Source organism: Lepisosteus platostomus, chromosome 4 (genome assembly GCF_059453375.1).
Source record: "Lepisosteus platostomus isolate fLepPlt1 chromosome 4, fLepPlt1.hap1, whole genome shotgun sequence".
In the NCBI taxonomy this organism is placed as follows: Eukaryota; Metazoa; Chordata; class Actinopteri; order Semionotiformes; family Lepisosteidae; genus Lepisosteus; species Lepisosteus platostomus.
Genome location: NC_142614.1, coordinates 71,479,723 through 71,497,300, shown reverse-complemented (window position 1 = coordinate 71,497,300; position 17,578 = coordinate 71,479,723). Strand labels below are relative to the sequence as shown.

At 44.5% G+C, this 17,578-nt stretch overlaps 1 protein-coding gene across 8 annotated transcripts in view; it reads right to left on the bottom strand.

The window, feature by feature from the left end:
- LOC148673783 (ras-specific guanine nucleotide-releasing factor 2) overlaps positions 1 to 17,578 on the bottom strand; it is a 106,974-nt gene that overhangs the window by 30,695 nt on the left and 58,701 nt on the right. For 2 of the 8 annotated variants that reach the window (XM_088630609.1, XM_088630611.1), the window contains exons 5-16: positions 16,710 to 16,963; positions 16,072 to 16,151; positions 15,446 to 15,639; positions 14,693 to 14,802; positions 13,686 to 13,804; positions 12,261 to 12,421; positions 8,800 to 8,866; positions 7,999 to 8,135; positions 5,698 to 5,780; positions 4,461 to 4,709; positions 2,245 to 2,337; positions 76 to 479 (exon numbers count right to left, since the gene is read on the bottom strand). In XM_088630609.1, the coding sequence (XP_088486735.1) occupies positions 76 to 479; positions 2,245 to 2,337; positions 4,461 to 4,709; positions 5,698 to 5,780; positions 7,999 to 8,135; positions 8,800 to 8,866; positions 12,261 to 12,421; positions 13,686 to 13,804; positions 14,693 to 14,802; positions 15,446 to 15,639; positions 16,072 to 16,151; positions 16,710 to 16,963 (1,951 nt within the window). The remainder of the gene's footprint in view (positions 1 to 75; positions 480 to 2,244; positions 2,338 to 4,460; positions 4,710 to 5,697; positions 5,781 to 7,998; positions 8,136 to 8,799; positions 8,867 to 12,260; positions 12,422 to 13,685; positions 13,805 to 14,692; positions 14,803 to 15,445; positions 15,640 to 16,071; positions 16,152 to 16,709; positions 16,964 to 17,578) is intronic. The other 6 variants (XM_088630610.1, XM_088630612.1, XM_088630613.1 and 3 more) reach the window with 5 other exon arrangements.

The following is a 17,578-nucleotide window of genomic DNA, read 5'->3' as shown; positions in this document are numbered from 1 at the left end:
GGTGTAGTCAGGGTTCAGCACTCTATCCCAGAGTCACAGGCATAGAGGGGGGAAACTTGTCTGAGAGAGCGTTACCTTGCCTACCTCGGCGGATGCTCCGGCGCAGTTTCCCGCAGACATCCATCCGGGCCGGCTCGGAGCCGCCGTCCTCGCCGGCGCCGGGGCTCTGCTCGGGCGAGGAGGGCCCGCGGCTCAGGTCCAGGGGGGCCTTGGAGGCGGCGGGCGGCGGGGACACGCTGGGCGTGTGGGTGGAGGTGGGGCTGCTGGCGGCGGAGGACGTGGAGAGGTCCAGGGCGCCTGCCTTGCAGCCGACGGGCGAGTTGAGGGACAGCTTCCGCGCGCGCACCGGGGAGGAGGTGCGGGACGCCGACAGGGGCGGGGGCGAGGAGAACTTGCGGCAGAGCCGCGGGGACTTGCCGTCGGCCGCGTGCTCGCCGCCCCGGCTGTTCTGGTTGGTGGCGAAGAACAATTCCAGGGACCTGACGTTCGAAAAAGGGAGGGGAATTAAACCTCCGGGGGAATTAGGGGCAGTTCCTGACGTTTCGGAGATGAACACACCCTTCGCACATACAGTATGAGAGCCTGCTGAGGCTGCCCGAGCTCTGCTTTTGTGTTTTTTCAATATTCATTTAGAACCTGCTTAGAACCTGGCAAGGATAATCTCGTTTTATTGCTGTTCTATCAGATGAGGCCGAGAACGAGACGACGTTGTACGAATTGTACACTTCTCCCATTGTTCTTGAGTGACAGCTATGCAAAATCCCCGACTCTTCCCTTAGGCACTCTAAACTGCTTTATCAGATGTCATCTCCAATTTAAAAACACCGGTTCTTCTTCACACGGCTATTCTGATTGATTCTCTTCGGGACATGGCAAATCAACACTTAGAGGTGCTGCTCCCTTTTTTCACTCCTGTGATGGTTGAAGGAGTCATACTATATAATCACTCCTTAAGACAGGTCAACTGAGAGCAAAATCTCAGTTGCAGCAGCATGTTTAGTGGAGCAATTTGCGTGGATGACCTTACTTAAGAGTACGACAGCGGTGGCCCTCCTAAGAGTCGAACCCAAGGCCCTCCACTGCAGAGCTTGTTGTGCAGATACAGGAACACGAAGCAGGTTTCCAGTGCAAATGCAAAATTACTGGGAAGTACTGTCTGAAATTACACCATCCCAGTTTGCCACAGAAATAAAACCCTGTGTACTGTAAGTCTACACCCGAATGGAGAATAATAAAGACAGTGATATTAAAGTCAAGGTATAAAGCCGTTATAAATACATTTCTTAGAAAACACAATGTTATGTAAAAGCAGGAATGTATGAGCAGGTCTCAGGATTGGTTTTGCATGTCACCAGTAAATCACCTACTGTATTTCTAAAGATACGGAACAATTCCATTTTGATGAGGGAAAGAGGTGACTTTTTTTGTTCAGAATTAAGTCATCTACAGCACTTTGAAAACTGAAATCTCAGCGCTCTCCAGCTCTTAACAACCAGAGTTCTCTTAGCCAAACAGATTACTTGCTGGATTCATCAAGAGGTGACAGGTGTTGCTAATATTTTAAAAAGAAGTGACATACTGTATAAGACTATCTGGATGGGGGCTCTCCAGGGACAGGACTGGAGACACCTGCTCTAACAATGTATGCGCATATTCATTTGGCAAAGCTTAAAAGTGTAGGAGGAAAATAAACACTACTGTACATCAAGCCATATGGTATAGAATTAGGATATTTTATACAGAATAAACTGCTGCATAAAGGCTGACTGAGGTGTGGGTGTTATGTAGCCTAAATAAACTAGTATGTTAGGTAGTGCTGGATGAAAGAAGAATCACACTGAGCAAATGTTGGGAAACCTATTATTCACTGCATGGGAGCCAATGCAAACCTGGCACCCTGAACTCAGGCAAGAGAGTAAATCATGTTTTTTAAAAGCAATCTAGATGTGTCATCTCAGGACACAGTGTATTTTCAAACTTTTTTAAAAAATCAAATCAAATAAAATCCTTTCAAACAACCCAGATCTGTGCTTTGCAAACCAATCCAGAAATTTGGCCAAGTCGGTAAAAAAAAAAAAAAAAAAAGAAAGGCTGAACTTGAGAAGGCAGTTTTGGAAGCATACGGCAGAGGAACATAAATTCAGAGAATGTGTCAGACTGCTGCAGAGACCAGGCTTGCAGACAGAGCCTGCAGTACACTGGTGAAGGGAAAGAGTTCAGGAGAGATCGGGCTCGGAGAGTTACTTTGATTGGTCCAGAGCTAGTCTTGTGATCTTCAAGCTGTAGTCGGGACAGATGGAGGTAATGGACAAACGGTCAGACGAGTGGTACTGGACCCTGTGTGAGATGAGGGAGAGGGAGACAACAGAACTGGTGATGAAGATGGAATGGTACTGCTCCCACACAGCAGGCGAGGGTTGACATTGTTTATTGTACAACACAGACAAAGCACAAGAGGAGAACGAGTCTTAGTTTATGATGGGTTTCAGAGTGGGCTTACCTCCTTGTGTGCTATACAAACAGCACACATCCTCACACTCAGTGCATAATGAAACAAAACCCTTGGAATACCATCCAGCACTGTAGCTGAGGGAATAAAGGCACTGGAAATGTGGTTTGTGTAACAGTCTACCGTGACTAGAAACAAAACACATCAAATGAATGTCATGGGATCTTAACTGACCGAGTGCTTTGACCTCAGTATTCACTTCAGAAGGGCAGTATCTGATACAGTACAGAGTCCTGAGTCATCTTACCGGGAGATTGGGTTGGAAATTCTGCTCCAGGAGGTAAAACACCTACTGTTCCATTAAAACCAACCCAAGCAGCCGCCTGGGTATTCCTTAAAGGTCTGTACTGACCAGGCTCAGCCTCACCTAGCTTCTGAGATCAAGCTACAAGGCAGTAGCCCTGCTATTAGCGCAACAGATGTCATGCACATCTATGCCTACTACAATAGATCATATGAAGAATACAGTATGTACTTCGAAACAGAAGAAAACAAATAAACTTGAGTTCTTGAGAAAAAAGAAGCAGATCTTGTTTGGAAAAACTCTGAAGCTATCGAAGAGATTTCTGAAGTCATTTAAAAGCCAGTAAAAGTCATTTTTCATCTCTAAAAATTGAAGAAATTTCAGACGAATGGGATACCTTCTCAGATTGGTAATCCTGGTAACATAGTATTAGAATACAAGAAAGGCAAGTGGCTAACGCAAGAAATTTTAAGATAGTAAAAACTCAAAGATTCTGACCTTTACATACCTGATCTTGCTTGTGATATTGTGCATTTGGATTTACAAAAAGATTTTGTCAAGATACCTCACGATAGAATAATTCAGAAAGGTAATACTGTAAGACTTAATATCCCCTCTTACACATGGATTCAAAACCAGCTTTTCTGTAGAGTAAAAAGTAAAAATAGCAGTTGTATAGATTAGTGGATGAAAGAGGTAAAATCAGTAAAGACTCAGTGCTATGATATTGTATATACAAGTACAGAAGTCATGGAGTAAACAGATAACACTGTACTAGTCTATGGGGATGACCTGCTGCATAATGTCACCTAACTATCCCAGCAATATAACTACAGACAACCCCTGTCAGGGTACCCACCTACTGTATTAGGGTACCTCCCAGCACATAAGTCAAATTTTTGGATTATATAAAAACTAGGGATTGCAATAAGGACAATAGAGGATTCAAAACAAGACAGACGCAAGACAAATGGAATTCGTAAATGTAAAGAAATATAAAGCTCTGGATACATGAAAAAAGTGTCAGGACTATATACAGTACTGTACACATATCATTAAAGGTGGCTTACGATTAGAAAAGGCATCATGGGAAATTACACAGGATTCATACCTGTTGGCTTCTAGGCAAGAATACAGAATCAACAATGAGGCAAACAGGATGCTCTGGACACACAGCAAAGACTGGGAGTCCAATGCAAGTCAAGAGAGGCTGCACTGAAAATGTACAGGACAGTCGTTTACATCTAGGAAAGTGCATGTAGTTTCTCATCTCCAACACTACAAACAGGACATAGGAGCCACCCAAAGGTCCGGTTAGCAGTTGTTAAATTGTTGCATTTAAGCCCAACAATGAGCTGGTTAAGGCAGTTCAGGGCGGAGATGTAATAAAAACCCACAGACACATCTGCCCTGCGGGAGAGGGATTTCCCGGGGGGGGGGTCTGTGTCAGGATACCTGGGTTATTGAGAAATTACACTGTATCAACTGCAAATTATCTGACAGCTCTGACCTTTCAGGAACAGAAACACGCAGCCCAGGAGTATCACGATCGGCACCTGCAAGTGCAGTGGAAGTGCTTTAAAAAACCCTCCGGAAAAAGAAACGGAAAGTGAAACCCCAGCTTTTCTGGCCAGTTGTGGGGGGCGAAGAGCCTCGTGGTTTGAAATTAGAGCCGGGGACACGGGCAGCAGAGCTCTCGGGAGGTACCTGACGGGGATGGAGGTGAAGGGCTTCTTGTAGATGTCGGCCAGCTTGTCCATGACCACGGCGGCGGTGGTGAAGATGCGGTAAGTGTGCAGGAAGGTGTTGAGGAAGTCGATGGAGAGGAAGCGCAGGTCGGTCAGCCTCTCCAGCAGCCGCTCCACGCTGGCATAGCGGATCTGGGGAACCTTGCAGGAGTTGAGCGTCTTGCTGAAGCAAATGTCAACATCATCTTTATGGAGACGAGCATCGGATCTAATGGAGAGCACAACCAGCGGCTTAACCAGAAACAGAGGCCTGGTCACCAGACAAGCACAAGTCTACTGTCAAGAGGCGCGTCTCGGGCGGAGGGAGAGGGGGAGCGGAAGGGGGTCTGGGGATCTGCTGCATTAGTTTGTGAAGGGAGGGGAGACCACCAGGAGATGTTCCATGGTTCAGTTCATTGGCATATGCACAGGTGCACTGAGGTGCTTATTTGCATGTACAGTATGTTCCTACTGTATACAAAGACAATAAAGGAATAACCGCAGACATAAACACAGAACAGCAGCAGCAATAACAACAAGTCAAATAACATACTGTACAACAGAGAAAAAAAAACCATCGGGCTGAGCCAGTGGGAAGAAACTGTCTCTGAACCTGGAAGTTCCTGCCTTTATACTCCTATAGCGCTTGACAGAGGGGGGGATTAAAGTGAGAAACCAGGATGACTGGTATCCATAGCGATACTTCCAGCCTTCCTGAGACAGCGAGTTGTAAACATGTCCACAGTAGAGGGGAGCTGTACTCCAGTGATGGACTGGGCTGACCTGATCACCCCCTGTAACGCCTTTCGGTCAGACAGCGAGCTGCTGCCAAACCACTCTGTAATACCACACGTGAGCACACTCTCAATAGGGCCAAGATTTACCAAAGATAGACCAAAGTTTTTTAACTTTTTCACATTTACAGTGAAACTTCCCAAAATGGAAAACTATACAGCAGCCATGACAGCACCAGGTCAACACCAAACCAAATACAGTTCCCATTTGTATTCAGCAGCAGCCAGATAAGGGGACTACGGTATGTATGATAAACTGTATTTGGTTAATTATACTGCAGAAACAATCTCCTGCTTTCTAACAGGACAGAGGGTAGAGCCATCTATGTATTTTGGTAGGGTCCAAAGGAGTTCAGGTTTCTCTGATATTAACTGCTCATTACGTCAAGGTGTGTGTCAAGGACTGTGAGGTGTGAGACTTACTTGATCATGTGAGGCACAGTAACTTTGGAGTTTTCTTCAAACACGCTGGTCATCAGGCCATTACAGCGGATGTTGTCGATGCACTGCAAAGATGGATTAAGGAGTTTGCTCACTATAGTCAAAAGTACAGTTCAGGATGTGGCACTCAGGTACAGTAAATGTCCCAGCCTTTGGAGGTCTAGGAAGAATAAATCTGCACAAGATTAATCAAAAGCATTTTAAACAAAAAGGCTGAAGATGATAATGTCTCCAAAGTCTGGTTTCTCACCAGTGGTGATCAGTGATGAGGCATGCTGTTAAGGGAGTTCAGACTTCAGATTATTTGTCTTATGCACAGGTAAAATGAAATGCTTATTTGTGTGTATACCCCGATACAATGACATTGAGGAAACAACAAAGTAAACACAGAACAACAGCAGCCAAAAAAATTAAAGAACACTCAGCAGCTTAAATAAAACTCAGCACAAGCAGTGCGCAAAAAACATCAGTGTGAGACAGCGGTATAGTTAAAAAGCAGTAAAAACTGTCAATAACACTTTAACTGCAAAACTTGATTTATCACATTACGGTATTATTGTATTAAAGCAATCTTATAGTAATAATATAAAGCTATAGTTTACGAAAGTTAACACATGCAATCCAATAAACACAAACTGACACTCAGCATGTAAATTATTCAACTTGTGACAGTTCACCCAGCACCGGAGAAGCCCTGAGAACACTGCACTGATGCAAAAGCAAAACAGCCCCATTTAGCATTTGGAAAGTTATCATCCAGTTTCACTAAGCGTTATCTGCTGGCTTAAATGAGTTGAGGTTAAGAAGCAGCAGTCCCTTAAATGCCCAGAACAGTAAGCTTACATTTACATTGCAGTTACGTCTCATGAGATGCATGGAATTTGAGATGTGTTTTATTTCTGCATACAGTATATTACAGGGCAAGTGTTAAACTTTGTATCCTTTACAATTTCACACTCGTTATTGTGTGTGTCCCAAGCTGATGCTCAAATTTGACCTCAAGGAACCCTGAGGGACTTTCTTTTTGCTGGTTACTTTGGAAATAATTCTGTATTTCACGTCAGCTTAATCAGATGCTGGGAAATCACTGGGCAATATGCTGTGTTAGACAGAATGGAAGAAAAAGAAATCGCTAATTTACCGTCCTGTCAAAATGTCTCATAGGTCATTAGTCTACACAAACAGCTGTGCTGTTGTCTGATGCAAACTTTCCTACTGTATGTCTTTAATGTGCGCACTCACCAGCAGACTGCAAATGTGTTCTGTTATTTATGGCCTTGGAACTGTGCTAATGACAAATCCACCTGCTGCAATATTGCATTTGGGAATAAAGGTGCCCCGGTTCTACAGCTGTGAATGAGACCAACACAGGGAAATACAATACATTCTCAAAAGCCTGGATCCCTTTCCTTGACGGTCAGAAAATATAGAACACCATCACATTTCACGGCAGAATAAATCCTTTTAGCATTTCTCCCCCCCACCAAAGTACATATCGTATAATGTGCAAAAGAAAAAGAAGAACGCAAAAAGAAAGGCCCATTATTTTTCTTCATTCTGCAAAAATATTCAGCTTTGTCAGATTAATTAAAAGAAAGCACTTCGAAAGCCTGAAGCATTCTTGATGTGGAAGATGCCTTCCCAGTGCTGGTCTTCATGACCTGTGCTGGCTGAGCTGTGAAACTGGGGGTGTCACGCCCGACATCCCTCCCTAGAGGGCGCTCCACTGCTCCCATTATTGTTCGTGTGATTTAGTTCCCCAGGTGTACCCCTTTTAGTGTTATTATTTAAAGACTAGCTCCTCCAGTCCTCAGGGCTCATCATTAGGGTAAGATGTCGCGAGGCCCGCCTAGCACCAGGAAACCCTACGTCCGTCTCCTGAGGGCACAGGCCTCATCCCCGACACCTCCCGTTTCCTGAGCCCGGGGTCTGGAGGATCTCGCCCCGTCACCCTTGGACCTCCATGTTTCGTCTGTCCGTGTGCTCCCCCCTCCCGGGGATTTTAACCTTGTCGCGTCCCAGGATGGATTTCCAGTCGATGGACTTTCGGACCGTGCTTTGACCTGCCCTTGGACCCGTTTGGATCTGGATGCCGTTTTGTCTTCCCCGTACACCGTCTCACGGACTGTCACTATTATTTTGTGCACTATTAAACCCCTGTGTGTTCCCTTTTACCACGCCTCTTGTTTTCTCCAGCTCCTACCGCATCGCATAGGGTCTTCTACAAGATCGGACACGGATTCCAGTCCGTGTTCGTGACAGGGGGGTCCGGTGCTGGCTTACCTGGCTGATGTCACTAGTCCACGCTGCCTTCTCCTGCCTCGACGGCGCCAGCAGCACCACTGTGGACGAGGGGGCGTCCGGGGGCTCCACCACAATCTTGAAGTCAAGGTGCCCGAAGACTTGGCCGGTGCCTTTGGCTACGAGGAAGAACGCCCGCTCTCAGGGAACGCACAGCGCGGATTTGACACGCAAACCGATTTAAGAGAGCAGAGGAGCGCACACGCTTTACAGAGGCCTGGCCTCCCTGCTCCCTTTGACATTAAAAAGGAAGACATTAAAAGGTACCTCTAAATCAATAACCCTCTTTATACAAAAGTAATATAGTAGGAAATGTTTCAGAACAATAATATGTCCAAATGCATGCAGTAAAAATACTTTAAGTCAAAGTCATATCTGAGTTACACTTTCCAATACAAGGATATTATCCTAGTTAGTTGATCTGTTAGTCTACTGTAGGTGCTTTTGTAATTTGAGAAATTGCTGTGCCATGAGCTGACTGGGACCAGGCTACACTAAAAGGCCGTGAACTACGTGGAAGTACATTCAGGACTGAGAACAGGAGACGCTTATTAACACAAAGAGTGGTGGGGGTCTGGTACAAGTCACCCAGCCATGTTATTGACCATGGCTTCTTTCAAGAAACGGCACATTTTGGAGGAAGCCCTGCAGTTTCCTCATCCCTTGAATGCTCATACAGGCCGCGTGGAATAAATTTTACACCTCGCCTCCACACCACAGGGGAGAGGATGTGAAAAAGCTTGGTGACTGAATTTAAAATAAATCAAAAAAGATTCTACTCACAGTCTTCGTCACTGGCATCTGGCTCCTCAATCAGCGTGCATTCAATGAGAGACAGGACTCCGCCTTGCTGTGTGAAGGAAGGGGAAAGATTAGAGGTGTCTGTTTCCAAAATAGAAAGAATGAGGAGTATAGAGAATTTATTTTTTTTTCTTTACTTTTCATATTTGCTGATTTTCTTCAGTAATGTACTGTATGGGTGTTAAAGAAAGCATTAGTTACCAGTTGCACTGGTAACTAATTCTTACTTTGTCATCTTTGGCTCATAAAATAATACTAAATTTAAGCACATGCGACCACTGAGAAATATCGGAGAAATAAAAATATTTTTTTTCTGCACCGCAAAGATCTGGGCTCAGCTTGCACAGTCTCTGTCTGTCTTTGCCGCACTTATGGCTGGGCTACAAGAGAACGCATTATTTAACTGGTGTGTTATACAAATTCCTCAGCTCAGCATAAGCCAAACAAAGAGAAAGACATTTTTTATAAATTAAAATAGCCTCATGTAAGTGCAGGACATGCAGAAGAACTGGAGCTTCTGATAAACCCTATAAGTTTCAATGTATTAAGTGTTTTAGTGAAATCCTTTAGAAAATTAGTGGAAAATATTTTTTTACTGTATTATATAAGCAGAACATTGACAACAAATGGTGTATTATATATTTACTTACTGTACATGGTTACATTTAGGCTGAAGCTAGGACTAGTATTTCTCCAAATGGTAGATCTGATGTTTTTAATTTGTATTGTTCCCCATCACTGTCGCAATGCGCCAGTCACTGCTCAATTAAAACCGTACATTTCCTTCAGTCTCCCAAACTAGCACCTGAGTTTCTAGCACCTGATTCACCTGATTCCACTGTCTGTCTTGACCGATTTGCCACTGTGTGAACCGCACAGAAACTGGGGGGAACATTAAGGGTGAAGACTCTCATTTTCTCCAGAGAGTCCAGGAGGAACTGCAGGAAGTTATTTGTGAACAGAGAGAAGAGGGCTCATATCTGTAGAGTAGCCACACATACTGTATAGAAACTGTTTCCCGGCTGCTTAACAGGAGGATCTGTAGGGGTCTGGAACAAGCTACATACACTTTTACACATTTAATCACACAGAAGTTACTAAAGGAATCTAATTTGATGGTACAGGAAGTTAACAGTGAAAGTATGAAGGAAACAAGAGCACATTCCATTATAATGTAATGATAGTACAGTACCTGCATTAACATTGTAATATCTTGAAATTTCCACTCTGTTGTCCTCACATTCTTAAGTTTCATCCCCAAAACATCACCCTTCATTTCAACACAATTTTTTCTTTTTCATAAGATGATTTTCCATTTTGGGGTTTAATAACCCTTGAAAAAGTCAATATGGAACTCCGCTAATCTCCACCAACAACTAGCCAGTTAAGTAGGAAGCACGATACCCGGCTGAAATACTACATTTCCCTTTATTTGCAACTGTATTCACAAATGGTTTTGAACAATCCAAGTGCTATATACAGTAATAGCATGCAGCAAATGCAGATAATTAAAGTGAAAAAAACACATGAAGTGCTATCGTGAAAAGGTACAGTAGGTGTTTAGGCACATTAAAGCACAAGCTGGAAATGATGACAAGACAGACTCCTAGTGGATGTTGGCTGAGAGCTCCCTGGATGCTGTTCCGCACATAAGAAGCTCTACCGCCCACCATGTGGAGCCTGGGCTTCTAAAGATTAAGAGTTGGACCACACACAGGCGATAAGTCATTATTCAGTGCCTCTAAATTTCACAGGGAGTCAGTGCAATTTAAGAAACAAAAGAGTTATGCACTTATGCAGAGAACTTTTAGCTGGAAAATACTCCGGAAGTAAGGTTTTTTTTTTTACAGCAGTCTAATCTTGATTAAATAAAGGCGTGCATCAATATTTCAGTGTCAGATAGACAGAGCAAGGGTCCAATGCAGAACCAATGGTATACAGATAACCCTGTCCTATCTTAACATGCACTTTAAATCTTAGCACCTTGAACAACAGCATTGACGTCTTGTCACAGTTTCGCTTAAGAAAGTTATTTTGCTTCTATATCTCACTGTTAGACAGATACCTGACCTGTAAGGTACAACAGTAATTTATTAAATAGCAGTCAGGATCATTCCCCAGTGCTGGTAGGGGCTAAGCTGTGAGCTGTGTTTGTCTTTACTCATGTGTTCTCTCTGAATGGGTTTTTCAGGGAACTTATGTTTCATCCAAGACGATAAGGGTCACAGAAACAAAGCACATCTGAACATATATTCTTCATCATCCGTCCATTTCCGAACCGCTTCATCCAGGTTAGGGTCATGGGAGAGCTGGAGCCTATTCCAGCATGCAAGGGGCGCAAGGCAGGATTCACCCTGAACGGGACACTAGTTCATCGCAGGGCACACATAGACACACACACTCACACCAGGGCCAGTTTAGCCAGAAGCTAAAGAAGATCTGCCAGTATATCTGGGTGGACAGCAGGGCACCAAGAGGAAACCCACGTGAACCCAGGGGGAACTTACAAACTCCACACAGACAGCACCCCAGGTCCAGAAGTGAATTGAACCCAGGGCCTCAGAGCTGCGAGACAGCAATGCAGACCACAGCTCCACAAAGCTGCCCATTTTTTACCTTACATTTACATCTACAAATATTTCTACAGAGCCTTGCGGGAATACCCATTTATGTAGCAAAAAGGAAGAATGTATTATTATTCCTTACACTTTTATAGCACTTTTCTGGATACTCCACTCAATGCTCTTTACAGGTAATGGGGATCCCCTCCACCACCACCAGTGTGCAGCCCCACCTGGATGATGCAACTGCAGCCAGAGTGCACCAGTACACTCATCACACACCAGCTCTCAGTTGGGAGGAGAGCAGAGTAAAGAAGCCAGTTCAGAAATGGGGATTATTAGGAGGCCATGACTGGTAAGGCCCAAGAGGAAATTTGGCAAGGACACCGGGGTAACACCCCTACTCTATTCGAGAAACGCCCTGGGATTTTTAATGACCACAAAGAGTAAGGACCTCAGTTTTACATCTCATCTGAAGGTCGGCGTCCTTTTACAATATAGTGTCCCTGTCACTATACTGGGACATTAGGACCCACACAGACCGCAGGGTGAGCGCCCCGTGCTGGCCTAACACCTCTTCCAGCAGCATCCTTAGTTTTTCCGAAGGAGTCTCCCTTCCAGGTACTGACCAGGTTCACACCTGCTGAGCCTCAGTGGGCTGCTGGCTGTGAGTTGCAGGGTGATATGGCTGCTGGCTTAAAATATAGGAAAATACTTATACAGGAATAAATACTTATACAGGAATCAGGAGAATACGTTTGGGAAAGGAAGCTGGAGCCTCTGGGCAGTAACTGCTAAAACCCTTGGTAGTTTATTCTTTGGTCCTGGTGTTAGAGACGCTGCTATGACAACACTAAGAGAAGGGAAACGAGATGGCCATGCCTTTAGAAGGTGCAGCTTGCCTCCAGAGCTTCTGGTGCAGATGAGGAAGTGCTTGGTGAACAGGAAGCACTGCCTTTCTCCTTCCTTCTTGAGGGACAGGGACCCCAGGCGTACTTTGCTGAGCTTCCCCCGTTCCACAGAGGGCAGCTGGATGAGCGAGCCTGGAGCAGGGATAGAGAGCAGACACAGTGGGCTCCTCAGTACCTCAGGGTGGCGCAATGCCACGGCGCCCTCAGCCAAGACAGGAAGAAGGCCGATGCAGCATAAGGCAAGGGGAGTCTAAATCTAACGAACAGGACACGGGACGTGCTGTTTGAAAAGGCCCACAAACACAGGCTCCTGTCAGTATCTGTGGACCTGCTGTCCAAGACGTAGCCTCTGGAAACCCCCTACAGAACACAATGGAAAGCCAAGGAAAATACAACAGCTGGAGGAAAGCATTACCATTATTTTCTGGGATCAGACCGCAATAACACAGGACATTTGCTCGTGTGGCTCTGCTGCATTCTCTCACTTGAAATTGCTTTTAGCAACATTTTCGTAGACATAAAGACATTCTATTTGAAGCTTAGGTCAGCTAAAGAGTTTACACTGGGGGTCTTAGGTTCTGTGGCAAGACTGTTACTGGTTTTATATTTTAAGTACTGAAAAATAAACTTATTGTTCTTTTTTAACACTGTACTCGACACTGAAAAAGAACTACAGTCTAATTGTGCATGTACTTTTGCTTTCCAATTATTTAATTCTTCTTAAAGATAATATGAACATTGTATATTATTTCACTACTAGGAAACTGACATTATGCTAGAGAGCTTCTTATTTTAGGACAATTTATACCATTCCCTGAAGGAGTTGTAAAATGTAGCAGCTCATTACTTTTTTTTTACTATTTTGTTCTGTGCAGTGTGTTCTAAGATAAGATCATTTTATTGGCCACATACAGTGTCTTGTATTAGGAATTTGTCTTTTAGCATACCCCAGCTTGCTCTCCATGAGACACACAGACAGGGAGAGAAGCTGGGGGTCAGAGCGCAGGGTCAGCCATTTATACAGCACCCCTGGAGCAGTTGGGGTTAAGGGCCTTGCTCAGGGGCCCAATGGAGTAGGATTCCTCTGCTGGCTGCGAGATACAAACCGGCAACCTTCCAGCCACAGGCGCAGATCCTGAGCCACAGAGCCACTGCACCGCCATGGTGAGATCCCCCTCAGTGCTGAGGAACATATGTCAATGTTGTTCTACAGTATGTCTTCTGCTATAGGTCTCTAATGAAATGCATGGTGGCATCATCTCCAGAAGCCACATTCATTAATCAGTCCTTGGGAATCGGTGTGTGTAAATGAGTATGGGAGTTTAGGCGCACAGTGGGCGGGGAAATTGGCGCCGGCCGTTCTCTCGCCAGAATGAGCGAATGCCCTTTCCCTCACCTTGCCGAACAAACGTTTGGCTGGTGTCGAGCAGTATGTCGCACCCTTCCACGATCATCCTCTCGATGGCCAGGTTCTTGCGGATGTTCTCAGTGTCACTCACTTCGTCGTGCATGACCCTGGAAGGACACGCAGCGTGCTGAGGCCCAGAGGAGCAATATCACAGCCCTTGCTGCTGTGATACACACCCTCTCAGCTCCCCTCAGTGCTGAGGAACATACTTCAATGTTGTTCTATGTCTTTTAATTAAAAAGCTGTTTTGCATTCGATTGCCAACAGAAAAGAATCCAACTGAAAGTGGACAGTGTAGTATAACAACTACAGACACAGAAACTTACTGCTTCCCAGTGTGGGCTTATCCTTCAAATGCTTGTTGTTCAAACACACACCGGACAAGGATTTTACTCCAGAGGACACAACAGCAAAATAAATCTTTTAGCCAGACTTATGTGTTGCAGTGTTTCTCCATGGGTGTTATTTGGGACTGACTGCTAGAGAGATAAGTCACAGGAGTGTTTGTTGACTAAACAGAATCTATTAGGTCTGCCTGATTGAGCTCAGCACTCAGGGCTCATTCAGAATGAGTGAAAGGGGGATTGGAAAAGATGATGAAAGGACACTCACTGGCTTTCAGAATCGCTATGCATTAAGCCATGAGGAAATTAGATTGAATTACGAAGAGCAGGAATCCTGAATTATTAAAGCAGATTTTAATTCTTGAAAGGACAAGAAATATTATTTTCAACTAATGCCTGTTAGTGCTTTAGTAGAAGCTAGTAGTGTTCTAAATAAATATGCCACAGAATGAGGCTAACATGATATGTTACAGATGTTAACGGAGAAGTGCAGGGAGAAGCTATTGATTTTTTTCTTTGGGAGTAAATTAAACTGCTAAGGAAAGCATGAGAAAACAAGAGTGTGGGCAGGCCTGCCTTGTATTTAGAGCCTTGTTTACTGTCCAGCTGGGATCACTCTGATCGACACTGGCTTGCCTGGAAATGGCTCACCTGGACAGCTCCTCCAGTTTGGATTTGGCAAACTCCAGGCTCTTCCTCTCCACGTGTTCGTGCGGCGTGTGAGCCAGGAGCTCATGGAGAGTTATAATATACCTTGGTATCTGTTGAACACAGAGCAGCTGTGAGCCCACTGCTGTAAATCACAAATCTGTCAGATTTAACTGAAATCATATACAGGTTTTACGTCCAGAATAAGGTACTCCCTCAGTGATTAGCATGGAAGGACATCCAAACCTGAGATTATGTTAATAGCACACAATGAGATTTCTTTTCCTAGCTGCAGTTGCATTCCAAATAATACTTTTCCAACCTGCACACAGTTTAGGGTATTATAAATCTCCAATAAAAGTCACTCAAAGTTAAAATGGATATGTATTAGCCAGAAATGGATATTCTAAATCTAAATCAAGGACTGTAAAATTACCAGAGTCAAGCTTCAACTTTTAATCTACTTTTTACAAAGCAATGAAGTGGCTTCTTCTAGGGGGCTGGTTTTCATCCTGACTCCAAATGTGAAAGAGTTCATTTGTTTTTATTTTAATCAAAAGAGTTCATTCATCATTGGCTTCATCTAAACGCGTTTGCCATTTAATCAGAGACCTGGGCTTTGGTGATTCAAGAATGCTAGCAGGATTGGTAGAAGGTGTGCACTGTGAAGTGCAAAAGACCAATGCGAATTATTAAGCTGGGACTCTGACAAACCCTCTGGTAACGGGGGAATGGCAGGGAAAGGCAGGTGTGTACCTGGAACATGGGGTAGGTGAGGAAAGTCTCGAGCATTCTGCCCTCGCAGGCGGCGTTGGCCTCGTACTGCTTTAGCAGCTTGTCAAAGTCCCGGTTCTGCTTGCAGTTCGCCAACACCTGCAGGCTGTACTGGTGATTGCGCACGAACTCCTGGTAAATGTTCAGCATGGGCAATAAAATGTCAAACAGATCAGCTACAACAAAGGAAGAGAAAAAACAGAGAGAAGGCTGTAAAAATTAATCAGGCCCAGCGTCTATAACATGGTTTCTTTTGGTGGAGCAAAATAACATAGGTAGCTGCAGCCTAGGAAATGATTAGCAGGAAGAGCAAGATGCGGTTTGTCTTTTAGAGCGTTGATTCATGGAGTATTTATCCCACAAGCCATTGTGTTAGGGCAGCACAGTCTTCTCTGGTGTCTTTACTTCTAGAACATAGGATGAGGATCATGTTTCTAGGCAGTCTGTGTGAATACATTTTGCAAAAATGACACATCGCCCTTTCAAAATGTATTCCTTTTCATGCATCTGTATATCATGTGCTGCAGGGCTTGCTAACACACCTTCAGACATGCACACAGATTCACAGTCACAGGTCTGCTCCCTAAGGAGCCCCGTGCAGCACTCACCTAAAACTAGGGTCGGCCAGTTTGCAATTCTTGCCTTCAGGCCTTGGTGAAATATTTCATGAAGAAACATTATAGTCTCACTGCAAAAAGAGTAAAAGCAAGAGTCTGTTTTTTCAAAACTATACAATAAACATTAAGACACAATGCAAGCTGTATGTCATCTACTGTATGCACGGTCTGTATAACACCATGTAATTGCACATCTTTTCCCTGTTTGTCCTTGTTTTTTTACATAAAAACGTATAATACAGTAGGCACTGATAAGATTGTCCACTTGCGTCTTTTAGAACTCTTTTAGAATATCACGCTTCAGTGACTGATCAGCAGTTTGATAAAAAAAATACAAAATACATTTAATATAGATCGGTGTTACGAGTTTAAAATGCAGGTCACTAATACTGCACTTTTTTTCCCAAAGCATTTTATTAACTAGAAGCACAAAGTGGAAATGAGAAGGCTCAGTTTTGTTTTTTCGCACCAACTAAAAGGACATTTCCAACTTCAAGGCCTTGTTCTCTAAGTCTTTAGACTCGTCAGTGGTTTAAAACGATCTCCGGCTCTGGGTCGGATGCCGTGGAATCGCTAGTGCGCCGAAACAGTCCCACATCCCGCCGGGCGTCTCCGAGGCCGACTGGTACCTATTGAGGAAGATGCTGCTGACGTCGTCGTGGCTGATGGGCGGCTTCTTCGAGCTGGCCGCCATGCGCAGGGGCCGCAGGAAGCAGTTGACCAGGACGTAGAGCTGGTGGACGTACTCGGTCTCGGCCTCCACCATGTTGAAGACGATCTGGTTGCGCTTCCTCATGCTCTCTGCGTGGGGAGAGCAGATATAGTCCTGAACAATGGTCTTCCACTTCCTCCTGCACAGCCAGCCGCGCATGAAGCTCTGCACCTGCAGGACACGAGACACAACGGGGCCGACTTCAAGAGCCACACCGGCAGCAGCTGTGAGGGCCGAAGTCTGCCTGGTCACTGGCCGTGCCAGATCACGCTCTTAGACAGCAATGTTTTCTTCACAGTAGGACACCACGTAAATACACACCAAGTAAGGCTTTATTTACTCATGTCACACGACATTTATGTGCACAGGGCCCAGTGGAGGGCTCTGAGTGCCTTAACAGCAGCATCTATCACGTTGCCTTGGAGTAGCGAGCGAGTGTCCTGCTCATATCGTTTTTTTAAAACTAAACATCATTTGTGGTCTACAGATTGTGCTCGAGTAAACCCCAATTCAGAATTCCTCACTTCACCTGGGGACAAAGTATTCTTCTACAACACACAAAGGCAACTGAAGACCCAAGTCTGTGTGTTTTTTAACTTAATTTCTTCAAATCCACTTTTAAGATCACTCTTTTTCTAATATTTCAATTAAAAGCTTCAATGTTTTCGTTGCTCTGGAGTTATTACAGAGAAGAGCATCCAGATAACATTTTAGGGCTGAAGGGAATGTCCTACACTGACAGGGTGAAGGAACTGAACTTTATTAGTCTTAAGCAGAGAAGACTCT